This window comes from Caretta caretta, chromosome 26 (genome assembly GCF_965140235.1).
Source record: "Caretta caretta isolate rCarCar2 chromosome 26, rCarCar1.hap1, whole genome shotgun sequence".
In the NCBI taxonomy this organism is placed as follows: domain Eukaryota; kingdom Metazoa; phylum Chordata; order Testudines; family Cheloniidae; genus Caretta; species Caretta caretta.
This window is the reverse complement of record NC_134231.1, coordinates 10,830,556-10,846,965: the sequence shown is the minus strand read 5'-3', so window position 1 is coordinate 10,846,965 and position 16,410 is coordinate 10,830,556. Positions and strand designations below refer to the sequence as shown.

Sequence of the window (16,410 nt, the reverse complement as noted above, 5' to 3'; positions counted from 1 at the left end):
ATAGTGTATGTATATGGACTGGTTTCCTTTATCATCTGTACTCATTGTGTCTGGCACCTTTCAGCCAAGAAGCGCTAGTCACTTCCCAAACAAAGCCAAATTCATCCCTTATGCAAGTCCGTTAAGCGTTACAATATCCCAGAGAGATAGGTATATGCCGTTTACACACCAGGTAATTCATATGTAGATTTAAGAAGGGTACAGAGAGCAGCAGAGTAGGAAACAGAAATGCAGAGCTCTGATTGCTAGTCCCCGGTTCCCATGAAAGAACCTCCCGTCCACCTCAGCTTTATCTGTCTTGTCATTAACCATATGCTTCAGAAATAGAAGGAGGGACACCATACCAAGAAGGATTTATTCTTGCAAGGTGCTGAGTACACTGCAGTCAATGGGAGCTGAGGACATTCAGCACCTTGGCAAGCTGAAATGCCAGAGCCTCCATCACAATGGCCTAGAATGGCCTGATTATAGATTGGGAATAAACATAAGCTCTGCAGAGTTTAAGACAGCAAGAGTTCAGCACAACAGGTCAGTCATCTGCCTGGAGAATACAGCTGATCCGGTGCTGCAAGCTTAGACAATGAAACACTCAGCCAGACAGACAGAAAGAAATAAGTTAGCCACTTATTAGCATGAAGGTAGCACTGGCAACATCCCCATCAAGACGATTCTGTGAACAAACCAGTGTGTCTGTCTCCCCATCACTGTCCGTTTGAGATTTTCTACCAACAGAAAACACTGGATTCAGCATTTCATTTCTTGCTGTGTCATGCCTGGCCTTTGTTATGTGGCAAAGCTCAGTGCAGTTTTACGTCTATAACAACAAATGGGTTAGCAGAAGTCGAGCACCTTGCTATGCATTTCACTCACACAAAACATTGTCACTGAAGGATTCTGGGACCAGATCCTTAAGTTACCAGATTCCATCAGGGATCAAAGCCACTCCAGCATCGATATGAACCTGGAAAGAAGCAGGCAGCGAAGAGGAGAGTTGCATATATATTTTCAGCTTGCCAAGGTGCTGAATGCCCTCAACTCCCACTGACTGCAGCGTACTCAGCATCTTGCAAGAATAAACCCTTCTTGGTACGTAGCGACTGATGGAAACCAGGATCAGCTAGTGACACTTTCCCCAGCTCGAGGCCAGATTGGCAGAGGTGCGAGTTGCTACCATCTGATGGCAAACCATCGTGAACTATATTAGAGTGGTCTCAGACCAATTCCTAGTTGCAGGATGTCTTCACAATAAATGGCACCATTGTAAAAGACTAACTGGCACCTCTGTTGGCAGTTTCAGAGACGCCAAGTATTAAGTGGGCAATGGAGACCAAAATGACCTTTCGGGTCAGGGCTGAAACACCACTTTCAAGCGAGGCAGCAGCAGCAAACTGAGCAATGGAAAATTTCACCTGTATGGCCCACTGCACAAGTATGCCTCGCAGCAGAGCTGCTAAATGGGCTCCTGCCGCTGCCACTATAGTTAAAAGGGACGGTATTTTCCACCAAGATGTAGGATGTGAACCACAAAGGGTGGGCGAAGAAAGCTGTAAGTCATGCATCAATAAGATCTGCAGCCCTAAAGACTCTGCTTCTAAATGGCACGGTCTTGCCCTCCTCCCTTCCCACACGTGCTAGCTGAATGTATTACTAGCCCCCGAGACCCTTGAAAAATCCCTGGATCTCACGTAGAACAGAAAAAAAGAATTAGATGTGTTTGCTGCACTTCTGTAAAATTGCAGTTGAAGGAAAACGTGATTCAACAGGATGCTTGTACAACGGGCGCTAGACTTTGATCTCACTCACATTAAAGTCTTTCCTCACTTCAACTAAGAAGACTCCCACATCCAATTTTATAGCAAATAAAAGAAGGAGTTTATAAACAGCAAGGGAGAACAGGAGAACTGAACTGTCCTGTAGGGGCTGAGAACTTTCATCGTATTCATCTAATAACCAACATCCACTGACAGTTATTTTTTAATCAAATCCTTCGCTGGTAAAGATGGTCAATAGGATTGAGTTCCTATTTATCCACAGCAGGTACAGCACAATTAACATCAACGTAAATTTCTCCAATTATTGCATTTCACTGTGATCTGGAGGGAATTAAAAGGATCCTATCCCCTATCTTTGAGCCCCAGACTCTAAAGTCTTACAAAATCTAACACTCAGGGAAACGCGGAATGGGTTTTTATTCCAGTAAAATGTTTCACATTTAAACATTCCCTTGTACCAACGGAACAACAGCTAATGTGTTGTGCCAACAAACAAGGAGCAGAAAGCGAAACTAACTCTTGTTTCCATTTGCAAAGCTGACTGAAGTGTAAAACACCATGGAGGTGGGGAAAAAATGCTGAAATGCTAGATTTTAATAATGTACAATTTTAACTTTAAAAAATTAGCAAAAGGAGAAAATGTTTAAGAATCATACAGGGCTTCTATTCTTTTCAAAGCTATTTTTTTTCTGTGAAACAGAGAGAACACTGCTAAATTATTATTCTTGGCAAGGCTACAAATATAACAGAAAACGGGTAACACAGTCCCCTCGGTACAATGATGCTCAGACGTGATACGCAGGGTTCAGTAAAAAGATCTGCACATACATTACAGCATGCACTCAAGCTGCACTCAATTGCTCTTATTTTTATTGCTGTCATGCCTCAAGCATGCCAGGCACTTTCCAAAACATTGAGGAAGATAACCCTGGTGCTAATCAGCTTTACCCTCTCAGACCCCAAGGGGTCTTACAATGAGCTTGCTGCACAGGTCCGCTCACATGGACCTCATTGCACATGCAAGGCCTTGGAAAATACATTAAAGAGAGAATCTTGCCAAGCACCCAATTTAGGTAATCACATTCCGACAACCTCATTCTCGCTCCTTAAATTCAAAATATTATTTGCTTCCCACCCTAAATTGCTGTGTATTGTTGCACAGCTGCCACCTTTAACATCAGAGGGGGCTGCAGTAATTCTTTGTCTTCCCATTTTGTTTGCTGGTTTGGGTTACTTTGGGATGAGCGATGCCTGGTAATTCCCAGACTTCTATTGGGAGGATTGCATCTCAAGGTATTGACACACACATAACTGGAGGACACACCTTTTAGAAAACTCACTGTATGAAAAAAACAGCCTTGTTATCTGCAGATAACCAGAGAGATTGCACTCTAAATAACAGCCCTTTGACCTTCTTAAAGAACATATCCCACATAGCTAAGACGAGCTCAGCTTGTTTGGCTGACAGAGAACGTTTTCATCTCAGCTAAGCAATAGTAGCGTCTCCAAGCTTCCTAGGAAGCATTCCAACTCCTACAAAAGTATCGCAGGATAAGTAAGCTTGGCAGAATTCCGTGTTAATGATTTCAGGGGAGAATCAGTTTATTTTAAGCTTTTTTCTATTTTTATTGATTTACATTTTTACAGTTGTGCAAAATTATGGGGTTTATGGCTTTTGTATTTTTACCTATTGAAATTTTCAGAGTTAGGGAAAATTATGGGGGAGTCAGGCAATAGCTGGAGGAATCAGACACTTATTTAACAAGACTATATACTGGGATTCAAAAAGTTAAAGCTCTGTAACAGTTAAATCACAAACCGTCATCCCATGTCAATAAATACACAGTAAATATCCTTAAATCAAACTGTAATAAGTTCTCAAGCAGCATTCTTACTTGGCCTATCTGAAAATGTTGATAAATATTGATTGAAATATTTTTCCAATCAATTTGTGGGCATGTTGAAATTGATGTTTGTCAACATTTACCAATAAAAACCTAATCCCAGCCTAGGTATGAGAGTTCTTTAAATTCCCCTGGCGCAAAACAAATTGCAATTGAAACAAAAGCAATTACCTAGATGATGAGGGGTTAATCCTCTTTTGTTTAATATAGAAAATGAAAATGTTATTACCACTGAACAAATGGAAGTCAGTAATTTTTGAGAGGATACACCTTTATACAAGCTATGAGGCAGTCAGCACCTTGGACCTAAATCAAGGCAAGTTTTTAGCAACCCCTTTCAACAAAGGGTCATTTTCTCCCTCAAGTTTCAGCTCTATAATGATATAGGTAATTAGAACCAAAGATGTACATTAAAACTCATGTGAGATGTTAGAGGAACATGGCTGCAATTGTAGAAACAAATGCAAACTGTCACTTGATGTTTACTTAAACACAGAAATGTTGTCATGATTTTAACTTCTTTATTTTAAGTAGTTCAACCATTCCACTGCAGTGTGGGAAATACAGGCACACCACTCTACTGCCCTAATGAACAGGAGCCAAAAGGAAACTGACCTGCCGGTGTAGTCTTTAAGCTGAGCAAGATGCAAAAACTAATCTAACAGCATGAGAAAGTAAAGAGTAAATACAATTTTTCAGTTCTCGTTTTCAATGTCCCTAACATGACTAATTGCAAGGACAAAGGTGCATTTTTAAATACGATTTTTATCTTGACAGTACAACCCTTTTACAGTTGCTTTACAAGACAACTTGATGGCGACTGTTTTCCCCCTTAAAACATCTCGATGTGTTCTTGTTTGAAAAATAACACAACCAGTGTATAAGAAACTTCTATTTTCATTCCCGTTACAATTCTTAGCACCTTAAATGCTCTCATTAGGTTGCTGAAATCATAGGTTCTGTGTAATCCAACAGACCACACTTTTCATTGCAACGCGGTATCTTTTCTCAGGGGTAGCATATTATAGCTCCCTTGTGAGCTGCTCCACGCAGGGATTTTGGTTTTTTAGGTAGGTCTGTAAAACGCTGTGCACACTTGAGGCAGTCAAGAATATAACGGCCCCATTACCAGAATAATCAGAGCTCCTGCAACAGAAACCAGCTGCACTCCAAAAAGGGACCCATAATGCCTGCAGAAGCGGATGCTTCTACCACGGTCTAGCAAAGAGCAGCACAGCGAGGTCTTCTTTGCTCAGGGCTCTTCTCAAAGCGCTCAACGGCCCAGCCCCGGGGTGCAGCTCTCTGGGCACGGAGACGGGCTGCAACAGACCAGACACCCCGTCCAGCCTCGTGCACGCCCCCGCTTCTTGGTTCGCGGAGATTTTGTCTGCCGGCAAAGGCACGTGCACCCGAGCACCTTCCAGGGAGGGGACAGCCAGGCAGACAAGGCTACAGCTCCGAGGGGGGGGGGACCCAAAGCAAACCTGTTTACACCGAAACACACGCCGCCCACACCGCTCTTGCGAAGGCCTGGCACTGCCCCCGGGCCAACCCCCCGGCGGCGACCCCGATTCCTTAGGGAGGGCGGAAACTATCCCGGTTCCCGTCCGGGCGGATCATCCCATCAGCAGCGCGACCCACGCGCATCCTACACCCCAACCTCGCACGGCCCCCCCCCGCACACACATCACCGCATGGCACCCCTCACTCCCTCTGCCTCCCCGGCCTTTGCACCCCCTCTCCGGGCCCGCGACAGGCTCCCGCAGCCCAGCCCGCTGAGCAGCGTCTCCGCTGCACCCCACGACCGCGCCCGCCCCTGCCCACCTTCCGCACCCCCCCGCCGCTGCGAGCACCCGCCCGAAGCGGGGGGCTGCCCCCGGCGCAGCGCTGGCCCCGCCCCGCTACCTTCTCCTCGGGCTCCGGGGCCCCGCCGAGCCTCTGCCGCAGCTCGCTCATCTTGGCCCGAGGCCGCGGCGTCCGCCCCGGCTGCCGCTCCCGGTGCAAGAGCCGCCGCTCCGAGCGCTGCAGCGCGAGACCAGGCGGCGGCAGCGGCGCGAGCGGCCCCGGGGTTCCATGGGGGGAGGGGGGGGGGAGGGAGAAAGCGGCCGAGCCAATAGCAGGCGCAGGAGGGGGGGAAAGGGGGCGTGGCCGCTCCTCTGTCTCCGCCAGCCTCGTTCTCAATGCGGAAGCCGCCGCCGTTCCCTCTCTTTCTCGCTCGCGCGCGCGCGCGCGCAGCCCCGCCCAGGTGTGGCAGCTCTCCTGCCGAGGCCGCCATGATCGGTGGACGCAGGGGCGGACGTGGGGCCGTCACCCCGCGCCCTCGCCCGTCCCACGGGATTCCCGCTCCAGAGAGCGATGGAGGCCTGGGAAGCGGGGCCAGGCGGGCGGGGGTGCAGTGCAGGGCTGCTGGAACTAGGGGTGTTGCTGCACCCCTTGGCTTGAAGTGGCTTCCATGGCATGCGGGGTTTGCAATTTGCTTCTCAGGATCCCCACCATACACATTGTTCCCCTGCCCCTGCTGCCGGGGGCACGTCATTACCGGCCAAAGACCCCCCCCTCTGCACCCACGCAAAGGGCTGCATCCACCACGTGGCGCTGAGTCTGTCTTCGCAGGCAGGGCTTGACCCTCCAAAGAGACACAAAGGCCACCGTTTGGGGTGTGAGGACAAACAGAGTCCCAGGCCAGTAGGGACCAGTGTGACCATGTAGTCTGGCCTCCACTATAGCACAGGCCAGAAACCTTCTCCACAATCTTTCCTAGAGCAGATCTTTCAGGAAAACATCCAGCCTTGATTTTAAAATTGTCAGTGAGTGATGTAGAATCCACCAGGAGCCTTGGTAAATGTTTCCAATGGTTAATTACGCTCGCTGTTTAAAATGTACTTCCTATTTTCGGTCTGAATTTGTCTAGCTTCAACTTCCAGCCATTAGATCTCATTAGACATTTCTCCGCTGGACTGAAAAGCCCATTATAAAATTTTTGTTCCCCAGGTAAGGACTTATAGATTGTAATCAAGTCACCTCGGTATTGTTAAATAGATTGAGCTCTTTGAGTCAATCACTATAAGGCATGTTTTCCAATCCTTTAATCATGCTCAAGACTCTTCTCTGCACCCTTTCCAAAATGTCAACATCCTTCTTGAACTGTGGACACCAGAACTGGACACAGTATTCCAGCAGTGGTCGCACCAGTGCCAAATAGAGGTAACATAACCTTAGTTGTTCAGCATTCAATGAACAACAAATTGGTGGGGAATGAGAACTCTGGACAGCTTTAGAACTTGGTTTTGCAATTTCAAAGAAAAGTGGCAAGTGATGGTGTATTGAAGCTGCCACTGATACTGACATTGTAATGCAGTTGCTGACCTGGGTATCAAGGGTCTCTCTACTGGAGAGGCTAGGCTGTGTGTTACAGGCCTTTAACTGATTGCAAGTAAGGAACAATGTTTAATTCAGGGGGGCTTGTGCTTTTGTAGGAAGTGGCTCTGAGCTCTGTGATATTTTGAGTGACCACTGAGTGCAGCATCATGAAAGCCGGAAAGTTCCTGGGAGGTTTCAGATTGATTACATCACCACAAAAACCACCACAATCGGTGCAAGTTGGCAAACTCTACAGCTTGACCAATCCAAACCCATCTGGCAGCCCAGAACTGCCATGGGGCCTTCAGCGCATCAGAACTCCGCACTGCCCCAAAACCTTCAGGACTTCAGCTTTCCACCCAGGCCCCTCCCATGACTCTCGTGAAACCCGAGGAGCGCCAACATGCCATCCTGCCGCTGCAAACCCTGCTTTCCCACTCAGTGCCACTTAACCACCCGGGGCCCAAGCTTCCAATTATCAGCCCCTATGCACAGAGGGGTGCACAACTGCCCCGGAACCATTGGGGCCCCAACAATTCATTCAACAGCCCCCCACATTTCATAGACTATCAGGGTTGGAAGGGACCTCAGGAGGCCATCTAGTCCAACCCCCTGCTCAGAGCAGGACCAATGCCCCAGCACATTTGCAGTGGACCCTACAGAGTCCTGATGTTCCACCCAGCAGCAGCCCCTGCTCCTCTCCTCCAGCGGCTCCGAGGCCGACAGGTCCCTAAATGTCCCACCCAGAAGCAACCCCCTTCCCCCCCCCCGATGCCATGGGAAATTCAAGGCCCCCACATTCCACACAGCTACTGCTGTGGAACATTTGGCGCCCCAACATTCCATCGATCCCCTCCCATGGAACTTACGGGGCCCCAACATTCCATTTACTCCCACCCCCCGCTCCGCCCATGGGACAACAGGGGAGAAGCTGGGAGTGGGAGGAGCTGTGGGCACGAGGGCGGAGCCCAGTGCTGAGGAGAACAGCGATTGGCAGGTACGTATGGACAATGAGAGCCATGCGTTGATTGGTGGTCGTACCGTAAGTGGTGGGTGTGGCTCCGATTGTGACACGTAAGGTGATTGGCAAGCATGGAGCGACGTTGTCTACGTCGTGATTGGCTGAGCACAGGCATGCGGGCGGGATTTCTGACGCTTCTCCGGTGAGCGGGTGTGCTGTCAAGGGGGCGGGACTACCGGTATGACGGGGGCGCTCATTGGCGAGCGAGCCGCGCGCCGGCGAGGCTTCCGGCGCCAACCTGTGTATGATTGGTGCAGCGCGACGTGTGGGCGGGGCCAGGACGCGAGGCCCGAGGCGCTATAAGAGCCGCCGTTTGGCGCCCAGGGGAGGCAGTCGGGGGGGAGTCTCTGTGTGCGCGGAGCAGCGCGGCGCTGGGTTTGGGTGGCCTCTCCCCCGCTGGCAGGATGTTCGAGGCGCGGCTGGTGCAGGGCTCGGTGCTGAAGCGGGTGCTGGAGGCGCTCAAGGACCTGATCACCGAGGCCTGCTGGGACCTGGGCTCGGGCGGCATCAGCCTGCAGAGCATGGACTCCTCGCACGTCTCGCTGGTGCAGCTCACGCTGCGCTCCGAGGGCTTCGACACCTACCGCTGCGACCGCAACATCGCCATGGGGGTCAACCTGGCCAGGTAGCGGGGCTGGGAGCAGGCCCCTCAGCGACGGGCGAGAAGCGGGCAGAGCCGTGGGGGGAGGGGGAGGGGGTTACTGACTGGCGCGAGAGAGCGAAATTCTTGGGGGGGGGGGGGGAGCGGGGGCGAGTGGTGTCTCGCGCCGTTTCTGCAGCGCGCGCTGCCCGCGAGCGGAGGTGACGTCATTTCGGCGCCAGTCGCACAATGCCCCGGCCGCGCTGGCGGGAAAGCTGCACGGGGGGGCGGGGCCCGAGTGCCCGGGCCTGGGCGGGGCGCTCCGGGGCACGGTGGCCAGGGGCGTCCGGTGAGCGGGGTCCGAGTTACGGCTTCTCGCCCCCCGCCGGCGGCCTTGCCACCTGCCCTGGCCCGCGCGGGTTGGCGGGGGGGGTTCAGGCTGAACAGCCCCCGGAGCCGCCATGTCGCAGGGGCTGATCTCCGTTCCCCGGCTGCTGTTGGCGTTGATGCGCTGGAGGCAGCCGCATGAAAGCGGAGTGTGAAACAGACACCACCCCCCCCCCGGGTTTCTTGCCCATACCACTTTGGTGCAGTCTGGCTGAGCGAGTTCTCTTGTTCTTTCCTAGTATGTCCAAAATACTGAAGTGTGCTGGCAATGAAGACATCATCACCCTCAGAGCAGAGGACAATGCAGATACACTGGCTCTGGTATTTGAGGCACCAAGTAAATATCTCGACTCCAAATCTTTTCACAATTAAGATACAACTTCTTTAATTCAGTTATGAAGCAAAATTGGGGTGAAGTCTTGTAATTCTGCATTTCTGAACAGCTCATCAGTGCCTTGGCTTCCTTTGCTGTTCCAGAATTAAAATATATGCATATCTTTGAACCATCAGTCATTGCTTAACTTTATTAAGCACTATATTTTGGGTGGACTTCAGTGGATATTTGTCTAAAGAATAATTGTGGCATTGGGGATAGTCACAAAGTGGCAGCAAGAAAAATCTAAAACATTATTTGATTTCTTTATCAAATTAAGACTACACTGAGGAAATCTTCTGGGACAGAATCTAACCAACATCCCTAGCTTTAATATTTTAGAACAGTTCTGGTCAAATATATCCTATCTTTTTAGATCAGGAGAAGGTCTCTGATTATGAGATGAAGTTAATGGATTTGGATGTGGAACAACTTGGAATTCCAGTAAGTCTTGTCTCCACTGCTGACCTAAATTAGATTATTGGGTTTTACAAATAAGTCTACAACTTGAAAGTTTAGTTGTCATAAAATGTTTTGTGACTTTCTTCCCGTTAAGAAATGTAATAAACCTGAACTTTATTTCAAGGCAAACTTAGTTTCCCAACAAAGCTCTCATTAAATTTCAGCAGAAGCCTTAGACTTGTTTCTGTGTGTGATATTTTTGGCCTAAAGCTGCTGGCTGGCTGTCTCACATGCTAATGTACAAGCTCTTGCTGACTTTTCACTTGTAAAATCCCTTAAAATAACAAAACAGCATGAATTGAAATCCACAATAGAAGGTACACCTTATATGTAAATGTTTATCATTACGTATTGGTTCTAGTTTGAATAGACTAAAGCAGCATAATGGGACTGGGTGGTACTGAATCTGGAAGCAAAACAAACATGCTTGGGTAATTAACTTTCAGTGCTGCAAACTTCACTGACTCAGTCAAGCTGTTTTTCCATGTCCATAAAGATCTTACAGACTAAATAAGGCTGTATAAGTATCCCTTTTATGGCTTCTTTGCTTTAAGTGGATTTTCATAAATATAGCTAAGAAGTTAGCAAGCTTAGATGGACTGTGAAATGGAATCCGCCTGTAAGTACTGCAGAGCCAATGTAAGTAAAAAGCTACAGACTTGAAAGTTAGCAGATAAAACTGAAAATGCCAAGGCCAGATCTTGCTAACAAGCTGCTGTTTTTTCAGCCATAGTTCAGATTAGAACTGCACCTCAGAATATTGAAGTGGAATAACAGGATTTTCTTTTCTGAAAGAATGCAACAACTTTTGTCTTGAATAGAAGTGACAGAGTACAAAAGTTTGTTCAGGTACTGTTAGAAACTATATCTAAGGTTGTCTTCTCACAGGAACAAGAATACAGCTGTGTAGTGAAAATGCCTTCTGGTGAATTTGCACGGATCTGCAGAGATCTCAGCCATATTGGAGATGCTGTTGTCATCTCTTGTGCAAAAGATGGTGTAAAATTTTCTGCCAATGGAGAGCTAGGAAATGGAAACATCAAGCTGTCACAGACCAGTAATGTGGATAAGGAGGAAGAAGCTGTAAGTTTGGTGGTGGTCTGAAAATTTTCTAAAATACGGGGACTCGAGTATCTCACTACTGTTGGAGCAGGAGCAACTTTCGAGTCATCAATTCTCTGCAAATTTTTCAGAAAGTCCAGCCTACCTGGCTGGGTCTAGAGAACTGACAAGCTACAACATTCTGGGTCTTTCCTGTCTCTAATACAGGGCTGAGTAATACGTGGGTATTAGAAAAATGGGAGGTGGGTGGGGGAAATGTTACTAGTGTTCTGGCTGGCGTTTGCTCTGTTGTGGGAGAAAATTGCTGTCACTGCGGTTGCAACTAATAGTTGATAGGTGCCCAGAAGTTGCTTCTTGTGCCATGCTACATTTATGGGCTATGAGAACATGAAGAAATCTGTCCCTGGAAAAAGGTTCAGAAATGACATGAATACTTAATGGGGCTCTACTGATCATTGTCCTTGCTTTTAAGAGAGCATTGTAGTCTTAATTCATGATTGGTGGTTTTGATTTCTTCCTGTTAGGTTACAATAGAGATGAGTGAGCCAGTCCAGCTCACTTTTGCATTGAGGTACTTGAATTTTTTCACCAAAGCCACACCACTGTCACCTACAGTGACACTTAGTATGTCTGCAGATGTTCCACTAGGTAAGTAATACTGCTTTCAGTTCTTCAAAACAATTTTGTATAGCTACACCACTTCTAAGCTGCATTGTAAAGTCTCAACGCTGGCCTAAACTACACTGTTTGTTGGAAGTGTTCTGAATAACTGACTTGCCTTTTTTCTCCCTCAGTTGTGGAGTACAAGATTGCGGATATGGGACACTTAAAATACTATCTTGCCCCAAAGATTGAGGATCAGCAGGATGGTTCTTAAAATGCACTAGGATCAAGGGAAGATCCCCTGAGAGCTGTTGAGAGATGAAAACTACTTTTCTGAGGAGGAAGGAAGCCTCAAATAATGCTGTTAGGCATGTTTGTAGATATTTCTCTGTAAATATTTTTTCAACTTATTTTTGTTTTGTATCTTCTTTGAAAAATGCTTGTATCTTTGCTATTCTTGACCACGGGTCTATTTACACCTTTTTAGATGCTGTTTTTAGAACCTACGCTTTAACTCTCTTTGGAAGTTGCTAGTTGTAAAGGGCCGCAATATTGAAACATTGCGTTACTATAAAAAGTGATCTTTCTAGGGCTTTACCTGTGAAACCTCAGTCAACTGAAGTTACTAAGTTTCTAAATGACTTAACAGAAAAAGAGTTCAGTCTTTACGATGTCCTTATCAAAACGGGAACTGTACTATAACTGAAATGTGAAAATGGTAATAATTTTTGAAGCTTATTCTCAAACTATGACTAGACTTAACAGTAAGTCTGAATAGCACTGAGAATATTTATTTTGGTTTTAAGTCAAATGTATACCTCAGCATGAGCTTAGATCTCAACATTATTTGTAATCCAATAAAAAAAAACTTGGAAGGCTTCTGGTATTTCATGTGACCATGACCTGTACCCGTCAGCTTTTTAGTGGACAATCACATGACTGATTTTAAATACAGATAACTAATGTGGTGATTAAAAGATACTGCCATCTAGCCAATTTCAGTTTGCAGTTAAAATTAAACATTCCTTATTTGTTGGCTGTAACTGGAAGCTAAGTGACATAAGTGAGTGTGACCGATGTCTCTTAAACAGCTTGTATTTGAAACCTGCATACTTGTTTTGCAGCAGGTTGTCTCTTGATGTAAGAGGGGAAGTCTAAGGCCAGAGAGCACAGTGATCTTGATTGCACACATTGCAGCATAACCACAGATGTGGAAGCAGTTTGCCTAAACTAAGGCAACTTTGCATAGATATGCTTACTATGATTTAAAAGTGGTTTACATCAATTTTGATTAAGTTGATTACTTACTGACTCAAGCTTAATTGACTTTTTTTAAATGTGTTTACAGAAGTGGCATTAAAATAATTAAGCATACCTCTTTCAACTATTGCAACTTTCAATTTCCAGACTTGTCTGACCATGTTAATAAACTGGAAATTTTGTAATTGCAGCTCAACTAAATTATCTAAACTTTCTTAAAATAGTGTTAAGATGAATGACAAGTTCAAAATAACTTCTACTCAACTTGTATACAAAACAAATACAGCCCAATTTAATTTTGTTACTGATTGCAAAATTAGTGCACTAATACCACTTTCGGGTAAGACTTTGAAATACCAATAACTCTTCCCATTTTCCTTCAGCTTGTAACAAAGATGATGCATTATTTGATTTTTTTTCCTAAAAACCATTTACAATCAATTGGAGTAAAAAACCTGTTAAATTGCAGCCAACATTTATATTAAAAGTTACTCAAATTCTCGGTAGGTCCAGGGAAATGTCAGGGAGAATTAATTGCCTTGCTGGGGCCCGCAGTTTTCCCAGCTGCAAGAGTATTTGGTTAGCACTTTCCAATGTCAAATGCTTTGGGAGCTAGGGTGGTTTAAACTACCCCACAGGCCCATCCCTAGAGAAATTTGGCAAGAACTTCTGCTCTGTATGGAGAGAGTAATATATTTCTTAGACTGCTCATGACCATTAAATCGGGTGTTTGGGGGCCTGAGTTAACCAGTGTTCCAAATATAATTCAGCTACCATGATATTGCTCAAAACTTAGCTGAAAGTCCTGTGAAACCTCCAACCATCTTCAGTTTTGTTAGTTACAAAATGACTGCACTCACTATCTGTTAGAATGATGATGTAGAGAGTCACAAGGTGGCAGCCGTAGGCTAAAACCAACACTGCTTTGCTATCTCAAACTACAACGGGTTTGAGGATAATATTTCTGCAGAAATTCCCCTGCGTAGCTGCTGTCAGACCATATCGCTCTGTAGGAGCATTAGAGCTGACTTTTTAAGACCCCCTAAACATGTTTCTTTAATTGATTATCTCTCAAAGCATTGAGGGAATTTCCTGTGCTCAACCAAATAGCCTGGCAGAGAGGGAGAATTGTGACGTGTCACCTAGGGTATGATAATCTCACTAGTTAGTCACCATCTTGCAGCGTCTTCCACCCACCGGTGTTTGCAACAAATTTTCTTTTGTGGTTGCAGAGTGTGGCACTTTTTCCTATAATAACTAGGCAAAACAAATGAATATGCACATATACACGTCCAAATCATGGTAATTTGCGTAGGGTGGTGGTGAGTTTTTTTTTTTTTTTTGCAGACTCCATAATAAAAATAATGCTGTAAAGAGTGATACTTGTATGTTTGTTAATATCACTTATCACAGCTTCCGAGCTCACCAGTAAGTCTGCTGTGAACAATGATAGTTGTATGTTAATATCACTTCTCAGCAAGCCCCAGGACAAAATAAGGCCTGGGTGGGGTGGTCAGAGGGGGAAGGCTGTGGGAACCTGAGGCAATGGTGGAGGTGATGAGCTCCACTGCCATGTGGCCAGAGCCAGGGGTCAGCACCCAGGGCCAGCACATGCCTGTGTGGCCAGAGCTGGGGCTGCATGACCAGGGGTCAGTGCCTGCAGCCGGAGCCGGGACTCACTGCTGCACAGCCAGGGCCAGGGGTGCCACCTTCTGCCAGCAGGAATCAGTGCTCACTGGTGTGTGGCAGGGACTGGGGATCAGCACAGGGCGTGGCTGGAGCTGAGGGTCCATGCCTGATGCTGCTCGGTCACAGCCAGGGGTCAGCACCCCTGGCCAGCTCCAGCTGCTGGAGCCCAGGGCCAGAGCTGGGGGCCAATGCCCACCGCTGAGCGGCTGGAGCTGGGGGCCAGAGGCCGGAGCCACATGGCCAGAGCTGGAGTTCAGCACCTGCCGCTGCGCACCTGAAGTCCCGCCTCTGGAGCCTGCCACCCAACCACCCCAGGGCTGAAGCCCGACCCCTGACTCCTCTGCAAGGTGGGTTGAGATTTCACCTTGCTCCTGCAGCATTGTGCCCCACCGGTCTCCACAGCTGGTGCAGGGTGGGGGGGGGGTGCCGATCCTTTGCCCCCCTTCCTCATCACCCCCCCAAGAGGCTGTTGTGGCTGGATGAAAAGCCCCAGGTGGCTGCGTGCAGCCACGGTGGCCACATTTGAGAACCGCTGCACTAGAGAAACACCCCTTTGCAGTCTTTTAATCTGAATGTGGAGGTCTCAACCTTGCATGAGCTATTCATGGCTGCTGTTGGCATCTCTCTGCATAGCTGCTAGTCTCTCCCACGTGTCATATTGTCAGTAGATTGTTAGAAATGGTTTAGAGCACTTGGGTCAGGTGGTGCTGCCTGAATGCCTGTCATTGTCAGAGCCAAACGCTGCAACTGGTCTGGAGCAGTAAGTACCAAGTCAGTAAAGGATCCAAATTCAGTGCCCCTCTTTTTCTCCTGTTATAGCACATTTTCAGGTCTGTTTTAAAGGCCCAATCAGCTGTTCTCACTGTACATCAAATCATCAGAAATGATTAGGGGACTGGAACACATGACTTACGAGGAGAGGCTGAGGGAACTGGGATTGTTTAGTCTGCGGAAGAGAAGAGTGAGGGGGGATTTGATAGCTGCTTTCCACTACCTGAAAGGGGGTTCCAAAGAGGATGGGGAAGGGGACTCAGAAACGTGATGTTGAACCAAGGAGCTGAGATCAGCTTTGGATTACTGTAAAGTGCAGGAATGGTTCTACGCTTCCATGGTGGTAATCTTTAATCACGTTTCACCATCGGAAATGAAGCGGGGCTAATGGTTGTCGCCTTGAGCTTCGCTTCCTGGTGCAACCCCCAGCCATACACCCTCCCCGACCCCCAATTGCACGACTCCCAGTGCTTCCGAAAAACACACAACTTGCAATAAAGTTAGAGGTGCTGGCCACAATGCAGTTCCTGTGTTAAATGTGTGAAGTCATGCTGCGTAGTTATACAGCTACTGTGCCTCATCCGGTCATTTGGGATGGCTGAAGGAATCTCTGGATCTAGCCCTTGGATTATTTTTGTTTGTATCTCTAGCACCTAAAGCCCTCATCGTGGCTTGTTTGGCATTTTTTTAAGTAAGCTTCTCGCTCTTGCTGGAGATAAAAGTTGGAAGGTGTGAACCCTAAAAGCTGAAACGCCGGATGGCAAATAAAAAGATCCCAACATTTATTATTTGTAAAAAGCAGCTCATGATTTTGAGGGCTTCATAATTTTTTTATGTGGTGGGGAGCGGGGGCGGACTGATTATGTGTTGCACAAACCTGTATTATGTGTGTTCAGCCCTTTGGGTTGAAAAGTGCTGGATCAATGCAAGTTATCTGATACACTTTGTAAATAACTAAGAGTGGCCCTTTGAATTTATTGACCGATTTAGAAAGCTTCTGCAGGCAGCCTATCTGGGATTTTACCATCTTGAGTCAAAACTTGTGAGTGAGAAAAAAATATGAGGGAGATATTTATAAATGCCTCATGAAACGACACTGCAGAATCCTTAACTGTAAGAGCAAGATGCTTGGCAAAAAAAAAACTGTCCAGAAATATCCAAAGTTG

At 47.0% G+C, this 16,410-nt stretch overlaps 2 protein-coding genes across 3 annotated transcripts in view; one reads left to right on the top strand and one right to left on the bottom strand.

Moving 5' to 3' along the window:
• CDS2 (CDP-diacylglycerol synthase 2) overlaps positions 1 to 5,724 on the bottom strand; it is a 44,513-nt gene extending 38,789 nt beyond the window's left edge. The window contains exon 1 of one of the 2 annotated variants that reach the window (XM_075123493.1): positions 5,582 to 5,724. In XM_075123493.1, the coding sequence (XP_074979594.1) occupies positions 5,582 to 5,632 (51 nt within the window). In that variant the 5' untranslated portion in view covers positions 5,633 to 5,724. The remainder of the gene's footprint in view (positions 1 to 5,581) is intronic. The other variant, XM_048829100.2, reaches the window with a different exon arrangement.
• Positions 5,725 to 8,339: 2,615 nt separating this feature from the next.
• PCNA (proliferating cell nuclear antigen) lies at positions 8,340 to 12,403 on the top strand. The gene is made up of 6 exons (XM_048829452.2): positions 8,340 to 8,682; positions 9,264 to 9,361; positions 9,774 to 9,841; positions 10,748 to 10,942; positions 11,446 to 11,569; positions 11,716 to 12,403. The coding sequence occupies exons 1-6, from the start codon at positions 8,462 to 8,464 to the stop codon at positions 11,796 to 11,798; spliced, it is 789 nt and encodes a 262-aa protein (XP_048685409.1). The 5' UTR covers positions 8,340 to 8,461; the 3' UTR covers positions 11,799 to 12,403.
• The last annotated feature ends 4,007 nt before the right edge of the window (positions 12,404 to 16,410 follow it).